At 33.9% G+C, this 18,072-nt stretch overlaps 1 protein-coding gene and 1 long non-coding RNA gene across 2 annotated transcripts in view; both read right to left on the reverse strand.

The window, feature by feature from the left end:
• Nucleotides 1-385: 385 nt before the first annotated feature.
• LOC127850420 (uncharacterized) lies at nt 386-1,537 on the reverse strand. The gene is made up of 4 exons (XR_008035281.1): nt 1,461-1,537; nt 1,037-1,148; nt 664-801; nt 386-456 (listed from the first exon to the last, which is right to left on the reverse strand). It is a non-coding gene; the product is annotated as an uncharacterized LOC127850420 (long non-coding RNA).
• A 1,180-nt stretch (nt 1,538-2,717) lies between these two features.
• The window catches only part of LOC127849774 (putative uncharacterized protein DDB_G0282499), a 465,276-nt gene continuing 449,921 nt past the window's right edge, over nt 2,718-18,072 (reverse strand). The window contains exons 14-20 of the mRNA XM_052382526.1: nt 12,166-12,228; nt 10,602-10,661; nt 10,006-10,068; nt 8,612-8,668; nt 7,002-7,058; nt 3,658-3,766; nt 2,718-2,809 (exon numbers count right to left, since the gene is read on the reverse strand). Of these exons, the coding sequence (XP_052238486.1) occupies nt 8,650-8,668; nt 10,006-10,068; nt 10,602-10,661; nt 12,166-12,228 (205 nt within the window). The 3' untranslated portion in view covers nt 2,718-2,809; nt 3,658-3,766; nt 7,002-7,058; nt 8,612-8,649. The remainder of the gene's footprint in view (nt 2,810-3,657; nt 3,767-7,001; nt 7,059-8,611; nt 8,669-10,005; nt 10,069-10,601; nt 10,662-12,165; nt 12,229-18,072) is intronic.

Below are 18,072 nucleotides of genomic sequence, written 5' to 3' on the forward strand. Positions count from 1 at the left end.
GATCATCAATATAATTCCACTAGATACTCATTACATTACGTTCTATTTTAAGTCAATTACAACGTCATCGTCATTGTGTTGTACAATCAGTATCAAGTTGCATTATTCATACACGTAACAACTGTTTGTCTTAACAGTTGATGAATACAGACTAAAATGCATTTATAATCCTATACACATGAGTCAGCGTTACATCAGTAAAACTTTAAATATGAAGTATATAGAAATGTTTGAAGACAAAATAGCAGTTAAGTAATAGTAAATACATTTACTATGTTCATATTTTGGCAATAAAGTATTAAAAGAATTGCAAAGTGTAACCATGCGTTACATGTATTAAAATAATGTAAGCTGTGTGTCATGTGCGATTCAAGCATCGTTCATACCTATCACTGGCGGAGTTCAAAGAAACGATACTTGAAATATTGCGATAAACAACTCCGCTGTAGACCTGATCTGAAGCAGAATCGCAGTAATAATGTTAATAACATTCAAAGTTAAACTTAAACTTTAAAAACAATAAAGTTATCACAAGAAAATAAACAACGGATGCTAGTTAGAGTACAACTAAATACACAGCGCTAACAACCAAACCTGTCAATGATAATGTTTTAAAGTACATATATACGAATTCTAAATATCTAACGAATGTGCTTCACGTACCTTCAATGCATGGGACACGTATATTGCCTGAACGATCTATAGCCCATGAATCGTTCCCGTTGTCCTTTCTGTATTCGATAAATGTGTCTCTTGGGAAATTTACATTTGAACAGTCAGATGTTTTTGATATTGCTACAACTGTAATTATAGAAATATTAGATATTTGTCTATAAAGTCAGTCAAGGTTATGTTTTTTTCCTTAAAAACACATGCTTACAAAAAGCTTAATTACAGAAACAATAATTAAAATGAAACAATCATCAAAAATATACAGTTAGTTGAAAATAATTACAAAATATCAAAAGTCAACATAAATGATAATGCTCAATTGAGAAATGTGTTATTAATGTTTCCTTGACAATTTAATACTTACACAAGTTCGATTTAGTGAAGGTATGATTGTGAAATGTTCCTTTCGATTGTTTCACCATGTTGAACACAAACCTATCCACGAAGTAAACAATTGAATCGGCACCAGTTCCTGTCTACAACGCAAGTTTTCTAACATGAATACTATGGAACTATACATGATACATGACAAGATGTGATAAGATATGACGTATTTCGTGTTAACTGTACACACAATGCATGATATTAGAATATCAATCAGGTACATAAAGTAAAGTGTACTTCTGTGACCGTTGTATTTAATACATGTGTGTATGTTAAAACTAAGGTATTTAACAAAGGTAAACAAGTAACCAGTTGCATATTTGATAGTACCGTTTGTTTATTGATATGCGGACCCTATAGTTAACATTCTTTCGCATTATCAGTATAAAAATCCTTTATATTACCTGATTGACTAAAACTTTCCATGTTGAGTCAATTTTCTCGTCAACAAGTGTGTTTGCCACTTCTAAGAACGACTGCAAGAAATGTCATGCAACGTCCTTAGTCACAGATGACACGATGATTTAACAAAATTACATTATGTCACACTGATCCAGTCAAATGATTATGCCGCATTTCACATGTAAACGGAATGATAAAGCTGACATGTTAATAGTGTGTTTCGTTTTGAGACTGTTGAATGATTACTTCAACTTCATCTTCAACAAGTATTGCATATAAATATCGTATAATTATACGTCCATGTGCATGTACACTTACATGATTTTTTTTTAAATTTGGAACTTTTAAATAGCATGTGTTAAGTAAATACACCAACTTTAAAATAAAATAAAATCCGTCACAGGGACATAAAATACGATCCATATTGTTAACCTCCACATGGGTGTATCGTTCCGGCTCTATGTTATTCTGACCCTGCTCATATGCGGCTTTCTGGAGAATCGACCGTACTGTTACGACATCTCCGAACATCAGCTGTTCAGTATTTTTCTTGGTTACGTTGGCTAGTTTGCTAAGTATCTCCGAATAATTTACCTGATCTGTACCCATAACCTAAATATACAATGGCCGTTATGGAATTTTTAGTGTTGTACGGATGTTTATGGTCAGATACGAGTTGTAAGATCAATCCAAGAAATGCTAAGAAAAGTTTGGCGGGTCGAATAAATTATGAAATGTTATCACACAACATGGAAGTTTATTAACGACATTCTCACACTGTTTTCATCGTAAAAAAGATAAAGTCAATACAACGAACATACACACACATGTGCGTCAGAAAAATTCAAGTATTGAATACATGTGTATGCATCCCTAAAGTCATAAAGAAATACATGCGAATATTTTTTTTAATTAAGCCTATTGATACAAAATACATTATCAACTTTTTTTCAAATTCAATACTAATCAAATATTGATACAAATGGTTATTGCATCTAGTAAACGTATTTGTGAAAAATATTAACTTTAATACAAATGATTGCACACGTTTTTTTTTAAAACCCAACAAACGGTAGTTTTACTTATACGTATTTGGCTGCATCAACTTGCATAACATACTTTCGAAATAAAATGTATCGATTTTTGAAGGAACTCATATAAGGCCTTATAGGGACTGCATATAAACCCTGTATCCGTTTCTTTTAATACTAAGATTTGTTGAAACATTCAAACACCTTGTAAATTAAAACCGAGCTTACCTCGTCGTATATTTTCTGGATTGAGTCACGCGTGCAATTGTAAACCGGGTCCCGGTAAACGCCGTTCATGTCACAGTAACGTGTGATATTTCCTGATAAGACACCAGATGTGATAACTGTTAACATTATACTCATGCATCGTATCAATCATTATATGCTTCCGACTCGAAACGCTTTGAGCCAGCGTTTTTTTTTTAAATAAAGTTATAAAATTGTCAACTTAAAGTTATTAGTACTACCACACATTAAGAAGAAATTTATATCAAGGTTCCCTTTTTACATTCTTTACGAGTATTTTCTAGCGTTATTATAGTTGTCTATTTTGAGACCAGCGATCATCATGGAACAAGTTAAAAATTGAAAACGAACACAAATAAAAATCCCGATTTTTTATAATGTGAAATATTAACATTTTGCCCTCCACTTTGAAGTTTTTTATATAATAGAAAATTGGAAGTTGAAAGGCGATGCTTTTTTCATTGAGTTTTTAAATTCAACGCCAATCATGTTTGAAAAAAATAGCGATTAAAATATACGGATAGGAGAGCACATCAATTTTGTTTGAAGTCTTTATAATTGATAAGTAATGGAATGAACATTAATGCTTTATGAACACAATACATTTTATTCATATTTTGAAAATTAAAACAGAAAACGGAATTTTCAAATGATGCAGCAAAATAGCAATTAACCCTTTGCATGCTGGGAAATTTGTCTTCTGCTAAAATGTCGTCTGCTGAATTTCTAAAATTAGCATTTTCTTTGATTTCTTTCAAAGAATACTATCAGAATAGCAAACAGTTTGGATCCTGATGAGACGCCACGTTCTGTGGCGTCTCATCTGGATCCAAACTGTTTGCAAAGGCCTTCAAAATTCGGTTCCCGCACTGAAAACTGAGAAAACGTAAGGTTTTTCATAATTCTTGTATCGAAAATTTACCGTTTGTTCCGTTGTACCGTTCTCGGCACTCGAGTTTTTTTACTGAAGCCTATTCTTTCAGGAATCCAGACGGTGCCCATTTTGTCTGTGTCACCGGGACACTCTTTCGCTGTGAACACAATATATGAATATGATTAAGCCACAATCAGGGTGTTATATGTGCGCCATATATTTGTATTGAAAGTTTTAATAAATTATTATGAAAATTATAAAGCATCACATATAGAGGATAAACATGTTGATTTTATTGATGATCGTATTATAAGTTCATGAGTGGTAAGATAAAACATATTTACAAGGGTAGTGTTTTTATGTCACCACTTATGAAATGATCTTTATTTAAAGGTCTTGCACGATGTATTGAATAAATGCGAGGACTTTGTTGAACGTCATTATATTTCGTGTACTGTAGCGTCATACATTTTACGTCATATGATTATTAAAAATGTCTCTTAGTTCTGAAGAGCAGAAAAAAAGTGCTATAGCTCATGCATCATAGTCGCTTAAATTGCATAATTTTATTGAACCTAACATTTTTGTATTGTTTAACAGGTAACAATTTCACAGCGACAGTAATGTTATTCATTTATTTATACATCGTTATAAATTTAGATCCAAGAACTTGACATTACAACGGAGTAAATTTATCTAATTCTATCATGTCCCTCGAAATATCAAATGATCGGACTATCTTTTTTTGGATGGAACATACATATTATACTTTCCAAACGATCTAATGAAGTATAGTTTTAGCTAACTCGGTATATTAAAGTGTCGCCCGATTTAAAATAATTTCCCTTTACTTCCTGCCATTTATTAAACTTGACTGTAAATTTATTAATCAATTACGTTTTCAAAATACTGCCTCTTGTAAGTTTTCGGGGTTGAAAATATGGGTCGGTATACGATTTCGTTATGCAGCGAACATATATTATTAGAAATTAACCTTCCAGTTTTATCTAATTCAATAACTGAATTGCGCCAAATAGACGAATCATTAAATCATGAAGAGTATGATAGTAACAAACGCTATTTCTAGTATTTAATATATTGGTTTGAAATCGTATATGCACATGTTCCACAGACGTATACATGCCCCACCAAGTAAAACCTTGGTTCATACATCTTTGTCCGCAGAATATTTACAAAACAAGTACAATATAAATTTCAAAGCCGATAATCTTATTATCCCCAGCCAAAGGCGAAGGGATATTGTTTTTGCGTTGTCCGTCCGTCCGTCCGTCCGTTCGGCACTTTTTGGTCCGGGGCCATATCTTTGAAGTGCTCTGGCCTTATTTCTTTAAAACTTGGTATGAATATATATATATGGATAAGAGGATGATGCACGCCAAATGGCATTGTACACAACCTGTTAATTACGGAGTTATGGCCCTTTGTATCTTGAAAAAATGCTCACTTTTGTGTCCGGAGCCATGTCTTTGGAAGTGCTTTGGCGGATTTCATTGAAACTTGCTATGAGTATATATATGGATAAGAGGATGATGCACGCCAAATGGCATTGTACATCATCTGTTAATAAAGGAGTTATCGCCCTTTGTATCTTGGAAAAAAAAAGCTTTTTAATATAAGCTTAGAGCTTTTTCTCCGTTAACACATGAGCCAGAGCCATGAAACTTGCCATAGTTGTTCTCAATAATCTGGGGGTGCTTCACATTCAACACCCATAATCATAGGGGCTTAGGTCAAGGTCACACATTTAGGGCAAAGGTCACACATTTGATGAATTATTCATTATTTAGTCATTCATTTACTATGTATCAAGGGATTCTGTAATAATTGTCCACAATTGTTCTCCATTATCTAGCTGAGTGTCAAATATAAGATCCAGGTTGCTAGGGTCATGTTCAAAGTCACAGACAAAGGTCAAAATCACACATTTTGATTACATATACCTTAGTTGGTAAGGATTCTACCATAATAAAATGGATTCTCAAAATGTCCTGATGTAATTATTTTTAATTTTCAGACACAGCCCTTCACTTATACCTTTTCGTTTAGTTCTACACCCATTAATAAACAAAATTTATTTGGCGGTCGATATCAATTCAACGAATTTGTTAAAAGACATTTCTGGTTAACGTTATGTTTTTCATAACATGACACTATGTAATATGTTACATATGAAGGTCATTATTATGCAACAAAAACACCATTGGTCTGTTTCACGGTGGTTTGACGATTACTAAATAAAACACTTTTTAATGTAAACGATGGAACATAAACGTTAAGAATGTAGACAGCTATGCATTTTCTGTATTAATTAATATCAATATTCCCAATGAGACAAATATGGCTAATATGTCATATGTTGTCGTCGTATATGTTGTAGACAACACACTTGAACACTTCAATAATTCCTTATATCAGGTCATCAAACGTCATGACACAAGGTTTTGGTCTCATTAGCGCATTGGGTAGCTTCTGACCAGTCTTGTCCGCTATAAAGTCACACAAGGTTTTGGTCTCATTAGCGCACTGGGTACCTTCTGACCAGTTTTGTCCGCTATAAAGTCACACAAGGTTTTGGTCTCATTAGCGCACTGGGTACCTTCTGACCAGTCTTGTCCGCTATAAAGTCACACAAGGTTTGGTCTCATAAGCGCACGGGGTAACTTCTGACCAGTCTTGTCCGCTATAAAGTCACACAAGGTTTTGGTCTCATTAGCGCACTGGGTACCTTCTGACCAGTTTTGTCCGCTATAAAGTCACACAAGGTTTTGGTCTCATTAGCGCACTGGGTACCTTCTGACCAGTCTTGTCCGCTATAAAGTCACACAAGGTTTTGGTCTCATAAGCGCACTGGGTACCTTCTGACCAGTTTTGTCCGCTATAAAGTCACACAAGGTTTTGGTCTCATTAGCGCACTGGGTACCTTCTGACCAGTCTTGTCCGCTATAAAGTCACACAAGGTTTTGGTCTCATAAGCGCACTGGGCAATTTCTGACCAGACTTGTCCGCTATAAAGTCAAACAAGGTTTTGGTCTCATTGGCGCACTGGGTACCTTCTGACCAGATTGCGTGAATAAGCAGACTGATCTTAAACGTTGCTAGCCGCATATAATCAAGGCTCATTTTCGCAAGACGCGGCACTTTAATATTCAGTGGATCTATAATTTGTATGCATAGTCCTGATATTTTTGACACTATTTCATTTCACGGCTTTAAGTTATATTAATCCTTAAAGTAACGATCTTCATAACAAAATATATGTACAAAAGTCAATTTAAGCTGCGCTTTGTTGAGTACATGACCTGGAGTGCTGTTCTTCTGCAAAATAATGTATCTATTAGTGTAAACATTGAAACTATCAAATAAATATTTACCTTTTGTATATGTTGATGTTTCCGTTGTTGGAAAGAATACGGTTGTTGTAATGGATGCTTAAAAATAAAACAGTGTCGTCATATACATGCTTCATCAGTCAACAACATTTGATACACTATAAAAATATCTTAATTTATTAATAAAAACGCTGTATGCTGCATATTTCAACCTATTGCGATTAACATAAATTAATGACTAAGCGACAGGATTTATCTGCCGATGTGCTCAATATCATCAAGTCTATGTCCGGTGTACGTCTTCTAGTGGTGTGCGTTGTCAATTATAAGCTCATTACCATTTAAGTAGCCAATAATCTTGCTCAAGTTAGATGAAACTTGGTCAGATTGTTTATCATATCGGATCGCAAACGTGGTAACCAGAGCGAATATAAAAACTTAACTTTCGCAAAGCCTAATTTAGAACTTCATTTGGGTGAAATTAGGCGAACTTGTATAATGAATATTAAAGCAAATTTATATTTCTGGCCTATTGATTTAAAAAGAAACCGGTTAAAATTTTTAAAGAAAGCTCCTTAAAAATTCTCCTCCTAAATCAATATTTATCATTTAATGTTGAGGATACTTATTCAAATTCAAAATGTTTATCTTTACAATATAAAGTCCCTATTCGAGTTTGGATCTTAGAGGTCAAACACTTGATAAACTGGTTAAATAATGTTACTATTCAAGAAATCTCGTTTGTCTGTCAATATTCATAAAACTTGGTCAGAATGTTCAACTTGACACTATCTAGAAAAGGACCAAATAAGGGACAATTTGGGTCAAAAAACAAGGTCACAAAATAAAATCTAAAATGTGGACAAAGATGTAATGATGAAATCTTAATTATGTTTAATCATGGATTCATTGGTAAAGTTACTGCACATGGTATGTATAAAAAAACATGCGCTTTTCCCTTAAGGATTGCCTTTTGCATTTTGTGATATCTGTCCGCATCAGCGGTTGTCGAAAGAGTTATTAACATTCGAATAATAATGTGTATCCGAGTGAGAACCCGTACACGTATGATCCAAATTTGAAAACGTATATACAGAATAGGAATTTATTCTATCAAAGAGTTATTGGCTCAATGTGTTGTTCCCAAGATTCCAATTAACAATCTTATTGATAAAACACATCATCGTGGAGCATCCTTCAGTTTCAGTGTTGAATATGTCTGTTGATTATGAATGGATTATGCTTAACCATTATATAGCGTAGCAAGATATTCATTAGTAATGATAGATTACAACACACACAAGTAACACTTTTCTCAAGTTTTCTGCGATTTCAATGTGCAAACAATTGTTTATTGTTTTAAGATATTAACACGGAAAATTATAATTGAAGTAAATAAAATACTCAAGTGCTTCGGTTGTTCAAGTTTCTCGTTCTTTTGCGTAATGTATTTACAGTTCCGTCCCAAAATGTTTTAAAATGGCACTGTTTCATTCTTTTAGTAAAATGCATCATCGACGTAAAGACCTACATAGCCACTCATATGTAACACACTCAAAGCTGTGCTGCGTTGAGTTCATGTCCAGGCTCGGTAATATTCTGCAAAATGATCTTTTGATAAGTGAACATGAAACAATCCAATACATACTTACAATTCGTGGATGGTTGTGTTTCTCTTGTTGGATAACTGTCAGCGGATGTCGTGGATGCTGAAACATTTAACTATTACAGTGTCGTCATATGTATCTTCATCATAGAACCACATTTGCTGCATTATAAAACGGTATTTATTTATAAATAAAATCATTTTCTTATGCATATTTGTATTTATAACGATTAATTTACGTATATGGTTACGCAACAAGTGTTTTATCCCAAAATGTTCAATGTGAGCTATTGTCATCAAGTCTTCTTTCATGTGTCCGTCTTTGTTCGGTGTCATCGTCAACTGTAAGCTCATTGCCACTTAAACAGCCAAATTGCTCACTCTGTCTTGTACCAGTAACCGTCTTTTAGCGGGTTGCGTTGTCAACTTTTAGCCTATTCTCACCTATGCAGCCACAATGCTTACTAAATTTTGATAACCCTTGTTCAGATTGTTAATTTGTATGGTAACAAAAAACTTGGACACGAGGCCTAATAGTTAAAAACAAAACCTTCGAAAAAAACGCATTTAGGACTCAATCTTGGTCAGTCTAATACAAATCTTCAACTCTAGAAACCAAAATTATTTTGTTATATTGATGAGACTTATTTAAAAAAATTTATCTTCACACTCATGGATTCGTTGGTAAAGTTACTGCATCTGGTATGTAACAAAACCAATTCGCGTTTCTCAAAGGATGGTAATTTGTATATTGTGAGGTCATTTCGCATTTGTGACTGAGATCTATGAACATCCGAATAAAAAATGTTCCCAAGTGAAATCAAAAACACTTATGATCAAAATTTAAAAACTTGCAACATTGACTTCTGAACTTTGAAAGGGTAATTGCCTCAATGTCTTTATTCTATTACTAAATGATTAATGTAATAGAAAAAGCGCATCATCGGGAAGCATCCATAATATGCATTGATATTAGCCTTTTACATTCTCAACGCCATGTATATGGATGAATGTGATTTGAAATATGTATATTGACTCACAAATATGACAATGGTAAACACGTCTTCTCAATGGAATATAATTTAAAAATATATTGCGAACAGGTATTTATTATAATAAGTATTATTATAATCAATACTTTTCTGCTATTTCATGGTCCCAAATAATGTTCCTTTAATTAAGTCTATAAAGATGGAAATTATGCTTCGGTTATTGGAGCTACACTTTCTGAAGCATTAAATATAAGAAGTTTCAGACAAACACATTTTCGACATTGTAAATGTTTCACTTGTTTAAGTCTAATTCATCAAGGAAGTTGAAGTACAAGTAGCCACGCATGCTTAAGATACTAAAAGCTATGATTGGTGAGTTTCTGTGAAAAGTGTGAAATGATGTATCTATAAAAGTGTTTAATACTGAAACAATGAGATAAGTATTGACCATCCGTGTAAGTTGACGTTTCCGTTGTTTGGTAGAGGTCGGCGGTAGTTGTTGTCGCGGAAACTGAAATATCAATATATATATATATAACAGTGTCGTCATGTATATTCTTCATCATTCAGCACCACGTGCAGCCATACAAAACGCTTTTACTTAATAAATAAAATGTGTTTATGCTCATATTTGAAATAATTAAGCATAATAAAAGTATATGACCACGCGACAGGTGTTGTCTGTTGTTATGTTCAATGTGAGCAATTTTAATTAGATAAATGTCTGTTGTCCGTCTTCTAGCACTGTCGATGCAAAGTTCCAGCACACAACCACTTAAGCAGACTCAGTTCTTGCTCAATCTTGATGAAATTTAGCCAGATTTTAATAATGGTGTAGGGTTAAAACATGGTCGTAAGGCCATTAGGTAAAAACAAAACACAATCCCCAGTTAGGACTCAATTTTGGTGAAACGTTGTCAGATTGTTAATCTTGGCAATATTGCGGCAAATTTCGATTTTTGACATATTGTTTTATAAGGTAACCGGGATGAGTTTTCACAAAATGATTTGTGTCCATACCGAAATAATCAAATAAATATTTACCGTTTGTATATGTTGATGTTTCCAAAGTTGGATAGTTGGCGGCAGTCGTTATCGTTGAAACTGAAATATTAAAATATACCAGTACCATAATGTTCATTCGCCATCATTCAACACCATGTGATGCAAACATAAAACATTTACGTGTTTATTCTTCATATTTGAACTTATTTCGCTTAGTTAGAATACCAATGCGGCAGGTATTGTTTGGTGAAGTGCTCAATGTAGCATATCGCCATCAAGTCTTCGTCTGGTTTCTGTCTTCTAGCGGTGTCGGTGTCCACTTTATGCTCATAAACAATGAGGCAGCCACATTTTTGACTCGATATTGATGAAACTTGGTCAGGTTGTTATTTTGTAGGGTCATAAACATGTGCATCAGGCCGCATTTCAAAAGAAAACTTTCGTAAAGCCATATTTGGTACTCAATCTTGGTGAAATGAGGTCAGATTATTAATTTTAATAGATAGAACTGTAAGCTCATTACCACTTAAACAGCCAAATTGCTCACTTTGTCTTGTACCAGTTACCGTCTTTTAGCGGGTTGCGTTGTCAACTTTTAGCCTGTTCTCACCTATGCAGCCACAATGCTTACTAAATTTTGATAACCCTTGTTCAGATTGTTAATTTGTATGGTCAAAAACTTGGACACGAGGCCTAATAGTTAAAAACAAAACCTTCGAAAAAAAACGCATTTAGGACTCAATATTGGTCAGTCTAATAAAACTCTTCAACTCTCGAAACCGAAATTATTTTGTTATATTGATGAGAAATATTTTTTTTTTATCTTAACACTCATGGATTCGTTGGTCAAGTTACTGCATCTGGTATGTAACAAAACCAATGCGCGTTTCTCAAAGGATGGTAATTTGTATATTGTAAGGTCATTTCTCATTTGTGACTGAGATCTATGAACATCCGAATAAAAAAATTTCCCGAGTGAAATCAAAAACACTAATGATCAAAATTAAAAAACTTGCAACATTGACTTCTCAACTTTGAAAGGGTAATTGCCTCAATGTCTTGTGTCTATTACTAAATGATTAATGAAATAGAAAAAGCGCATCATCGGGAAGCATCCATAATATGCATTGATATTAGCCTTTTATATTCTCAATGCCATGTATATGGATGAATGTGATTTGAAATATGTATATTGACTCACAATTATGACAATGGTAAACACGTCTTCTCAATGGATTATAATTTAAAAATATATTGCGTGAACAGGTATTTATTATAATAAGTATTATTATAATCAATACTTTTCTGCTATTTCATGGTCCCAAATAATGTTCCTTTAATTAAGTCTATAAAGATGGAAATTATGCTTCGGTTATTGGAGCTACACTTTCTGAAGCATTAAATATAAGAAATTTCAGACAAACACATTTTCGACATTGTAAATGTTTCACTTGTTTAAGTCTAATTCATCAAGGAAGTTGAAGTACAAGTAGCCACGCATGCTTAAGATACTCAAAGCTATGATTGGTGAGTTTCTGTGAAAAGTGTGAAATGATGTATCTATAAAAGTGTTTAATACTGAAACAATGAGATAAGTATTGACCATCCGTGTAAGTTGACGTTTCCGTTGTTTGGTAGAGGTCGGCGGTAGTTGTTGTCGCGGAAACTGAAATAAAATAAATAAATATATATAACAGTGTCGTCATGTATATTCTTCATCATTCAGCACCATGTGATGCCATACAAAACGCTCTTACTTAATAAATAAAATGTGTTTATGCTGCATATTTGAAATAATTAAGCATAATAAAAGTATATGACTACGCGACAGGTGTTGTCTGTTGTTATGTTCAATGTGAGCTATTTTAAATAGATAAATGTCTGTTGTCCGTCTTCTAGCACTTTCCATGCAAAGTTTGAGTACACAACCACTTAAGCAGACTCAGTTCTTGATCAATCTTGATTAAGCAATTTTAGACAAACACATTTTCGACATTGTAATTGTTTCACTTGTTTAAGTCTATTTCATCAAGGAAGTTGAAGTAAAGGTAGCCACGCATATTTAAGATACTCAAAGCTATGCTGTTTTGGAACATTAACTACATATGTGAGTTTCTGTGAAATGATGTATCTAGTGTTTAATACTGAAACAATCAGATAACTATTGACCGTCCGTGTAAGTTGACGTTTCCGTTGTTTGATAGAGGTCGGCGGTAGTTGTTATCGCGGAAACTGAAATATCAATATATATATATATATATATATATATATATATATATATATATATATATATATATATATATATATATACAGTGTCGCCATGTATATTCTATTTCTATAGCATTCAACACCATATAATGCCATACAAAACGCTTTTACTTCATAGATAATATGTGTTTATGCTGCATATTTGAAATAATTAAGCATAATCAGAGTATATGACCACGCGACAGGTGTTGTCTGTTATGTTCAATGGGAGCTATTGAAATTAGGTAAATGTCTGTTGTCCGTCTTCCAGCACTGTCTTCTAGCACTGTCGATGCAAAGTTTCAGCACATAACCACTTAAGATGACTCAGTTCTGGCTCAATCTTGATGAAATTTAGTCAGATTTTTATAATAGTGTAGGGTCAAAACATGGTCGTAAGGCCATATAGGTAAAACAATCACAAAGCCCCATTTACGACTCAATTTTGGCGAAACGTTGTCAGAATTAATCTTGACAATATCTCGGCAAATGTTGATTTTTGACATGTTGTTTTAATAGGTAACCGGTAAGATATTAGAAAAACTCTATTAACCAATCTTGAAGCGGAATTGATTTTTTAATCTTTATGAGACCTAGTCAAAAAGTCTATCTTTACACTATAACTTCTCAGTTTGAATCTGGATCTTTGAGTTGAAAATGTGGGTCAAAAAATAATTACAACTTGTGAGACCACATTTAAGACTCAAAATCATACAACTTCGTCATAATCTTTATCTTCACAAGGACCCAATAGCTGTTAAGAGGGGGCAAACCAATTTAACACAAGATAAATTATTCTTTAAAAAGAAACGAAAAATTGATCCAATTAATTAATCAAATCTTAAGCAAGTTATATCATTGGTTTATTGGTCAAGTTACTACATCTGGTATGTATTAAAAGCAATGTACTATTTCTAAAGGATAGAGATGTGCATATTGTAAGGTTATTTCGCATAAATGGTTGTCGAGCTAGTTCATATTTGAATGATAATTTGTTTCCGAGTGAGATTCCGGACATGACATTAATGATCCAAATTTGAAATCTAAACACAACAAAGACTCCTAATTCTTCAAAAAATTGTAGACTTAATGTCTTGGTCCAAAAAAAATTCAAATGAACAATTCCATCGACAAATCGCATCATCGGGGAGTATCCATAAGATGTACTTATATTAGTGTTTAACATTATCAACGCCATGTATTTACACGACCGGGATTTTGAATATGCCTCTTGACTTACAATTATGACATTGGTTAACAAGTCTTTTGAATAAATTCAACGTGAAACAATTACATTACATGGAAAGGTATTTATTTTATATGACCAAGTAAAAAACAACAACAACACTTTTCTACGATTTCAAGGTCGCTAATAATGTTGTTTTGTTTTAATCTATAATGACGGGAATTACGTATATAGTGAACAAAATACTTACGAGAGCTACACTTTTTTGTTTGCGTTAAATATTAACCCTGTGCATGCTGGGAAATTTGTCGTCTGCTAAAATGTCGTCTGCTGAATTTCTTAAATTAGCATTTTCTTCGATTTTTTTTTCAAAGAATATAATCAGAATAGCAAACAGTTTGGGTCCTGATGAGACGCCACGTTCTGTAGCGTCTCATCTGGATCCAAACTGTTTGCAAAGGCCTTCACAATTCGGTTCCCGCACTGAAAGGGTTAAACATGCCAACACACTTTTCAAACTTGTAACTGTTTCATTCCTTTAAGTTAACATCCCAATAACCTAGCGTATTAAACATACTTAAACATTACTGTTTCAAGTAATATTAATTATATCGATGAGTTTCCACAAAATGATTAGTGTCCATACCGAAATAATCAAATAAATATTTACCGTTTGTATATGTTGATGTTTCCAAAGTTGCATAGTTGGCGGTAGTCATTGTTGTTGAAACTGAAATATCAAAATATACCAGAGCCGTAATTTACATTCGTCATCATTCAACACAATGTGATGCAAACATAAAACATGTACGTGTTTAAGCTTCATATTTGAACTTATTACGCCTAGTTAGAATACCAACGCGGCAGGTATTGTTTGGTGAAGTGCTCAATGTGGCATATTGCCATCAAGTCTATGTCTAGTTTCTGTCTTCTAGCTGTGTCGGTGTCAACTTTTAGCTCATTAGCACTAAGGCAGCCACATTTTTGACTCGATATTGATGAAACTTGGTCAGGTTGTTATTTTGTAGGGTCATTAACATGTTCATCAGGCCGCATTTGAAAAACAAAACTTTCGTAAAGCCATATTTGGTACTCAATTTTGGTGAAATGTGGTCAGATTATTAATTTTGACAATATTTAGGCAAAATTGATCTTGGATGATTGATTTAAAAGGTTTCCCGGCTAAATCTCAGAAAAACTGAATTGAACGTTTATTGTTAAATGTTGATGATACTTAGTCGAAATGTTTATCTTGACATTATCACAGCCAAGTTCGATTCACTTTTGGCTTAGAACCTGGGTCGACTGGTAACATTGGTTTCACTCAAGAAGCCACATTTATAACTTAATATTCATTAAACTTAGTCAGAATGTTAATCATGCCACTATCTAGTCAATGACAAAATACAAAATAACAAAAACAAAATCTTCAAAAAATCGGAAACTGTGTACAGTTAGAATCTCAATTTGTTTCCGAGTGCGATCCCGGTCATTAATTATCCGAATTTGTAAACGCATATGCAACATAGTCGTCTGATCTGTCAAGAGTTATTGGCTCGATGTCTTGTCCCCAGGCTTTCAATCAACCTTTACATAAATCTGTTTTACTTTATAAATATAATCTTTTTATAAATATAGTAGTTTTATGTTGCATATTGCACAGGCAATCGGGATAAGTAGCTACCACCCAGCTGCTACCCCCTCCCAATGTCTGGGGCCCGTCTTCTAGCGGTGTGTTAACTGTTAGCTCATTACCACTTAATACATATGAGTCGTGTTCTGAGAAAACTGGGCATAATGCATGTGCTTAAAGTGTCGTCCCAGATTAGCCTGTGCAGTCCGCATAGTTTAATCACGGACGACAATTTCCGCTTTTATGACATTTTTTTCTGTTTAAAGAAAGTCTGTTCTTAGCCAAAATCTTGTTTAGGCGGAAAGTGTCGTCCCTGATTAGCCTGTGCGGACTGCACAGGCTAATCTGGGACGACACTTTACGCACATGCATTATGCCCAGTTTTCTCAGAACAAGACACATATGGAGACCGTAAATCATGCATGACGTAAGTACTACTCACGTGCTTGGGTTATTGGGGCTACCATAACTTTAGCGTAAAATATTAGCATAACCACACACACAATTTTCAACATTTTAACTATCCAACTTGTCTTCGTTCAATGTACAAGAATGATATCCTGGTTAAATTGTATGTTTGTTATCGTGAGCCTTTTCCTGAACTGACATATTAGAAAGGAAACCACTGGTTTAAAAAAGATTTCTGAATCCGGTAATGAATACTACTACATGGGTTGCAAACTGAAGAGGACACTGTGAACATACGTATATTGATGTTCGGGCTGTTAACCGGTAGCCAATTGTACAAATATAGATATGGATAATTTAATCCTATCAAAATTATAATCCTTGGTTACATTTATTCGTATGCGGATTTGTTATCCTATGTAGTTATCCTCTTGTATAAAATTGAAAACTGAACTGAATAATTGTATTCAAATTGATTTAAGTTAGAAAAACAAAAAATATTCTACAATACACATATCATCTGGTCCCGCTCAAGATTGTTTTGAACAAAGTTCCATTTTAGACAATACGAGCTTGTGGCAAAACGGCCGAATAAGTGTTAAAGCGAAAGCTACAAAAACGAACGGCAAACTGTTCGTATTTCGAGGAGTTGACGCTTATTTGTGCAGGTGTTTACATTCAATCATATACAAATACATCCCCGAGCGTTTTCATCCCTTTAACAAAAAAAGTTCAGGTTGAATCTTGTGTCGAACCGGCAAAGTAAATGACTCTGATCGTGCATTTTGCACATCTGACGAGGTGAAAGGTATGAGAATTTCAAATCAATGCTTGCGCGATTTTTTATTCCTTCATTTTCAGAAATGAACAATTAACCTTTTTGTCATGAAGGTCTGATAACGAAAAATATATACTTATCTTTTTTCTATAATCTTTACAAAAATATTGCTTGTTAATCAATGCAAACACATTACATTCATTCACACGCGCAATACTTTGTTTTACATACGTTGGAAAATATTGAATAATGGTGGGGAAAGCGAGAAAGCTGTTACGGCAAACAGACATAAGCGCCCGGAAGACGGGTGATGGGCAAGCGATGTAAGCCCCAGATATTGTCACGAAATTAATAATCGAGACTATGAAGGACTCGCGTTAATAGCTGAATAGTTGGTTAATTTAAGTAAAATTGTTGCTAAATTCTTCTATGCAACCATTTACTAAATTTTTAATACAACAAAGAATATAAGAATAGTACTTTTTGTGCGCTAAAATGATGCGCAGAAATACCTGACCAAATGTGAAAAATGTATCACATTCATATTAAAAGCCATGAAGGGTGATAATACCTTCTGACCTTCAAGTTTTGTGTCCTTTTATATTAGATTACACAGACGTATTTGGAGTTTGACGTTTTTTTTTTATATAGATTAATGCAAATAAGATGGGTTTTTTTACTGCATATGAAATCGATAAGTAATGATATCAATTGAATATTACCACCGCATCAAACTATGTTTCATGGCCATGCCTGAAATGGTAGCACGACTGCTGAAACCTCACAAACCAATCTGGGCACGTACTGCTCTCTGTAAGACACGTCGACAGTTCACTTAGTTATAAAATTGTATGAATTTCAGTTTCATATTGCTTTCCTAAATGCCCGCCAGTTTGCCTTCCCGTGCTTGCTTGCATGCATGTACTCCAATCCGTACGCCTGCGGGCCCAACTTTCTCAAAGCCGCACAGAGACCTGCTATTTTGCACGCTTATCTTCCTTCCCTTTTTATGTTTTATATATTAAAGGTCCAATGCCGATTTTATAACGAAAAATGCTATTTAATAAATATGTATATTCTTAAACGAGTGGTATCATTGAGAGCAATGGCAAAAAATATTTTGATACTAAAAAACGATGATCTTGTTTTCCGTAAACCACCCGGGTATTTCCGCCACCTATTTTGGTTGTGACGTCACTTTCGCTCAACGCACATGACACGAAAACTCGTCCATTGTTCTTACGGATCGAAGCGTGAA

This window comes from Dreissena polymorpha, chromosome 11 (assembly GCF_020536995.1).
Source record: "Dreissena polymorpha isolate Duluth1 chromosome 11, UMN_Dpol_1.0, whole genome shotgun sequence".
Classification (NCBI taxonomy): Eukaryota; Metazoa; Mollusca; class Bivalvia; order Myida; family Dreissenidae; genus Dreissena; species Dreissena polymorpha.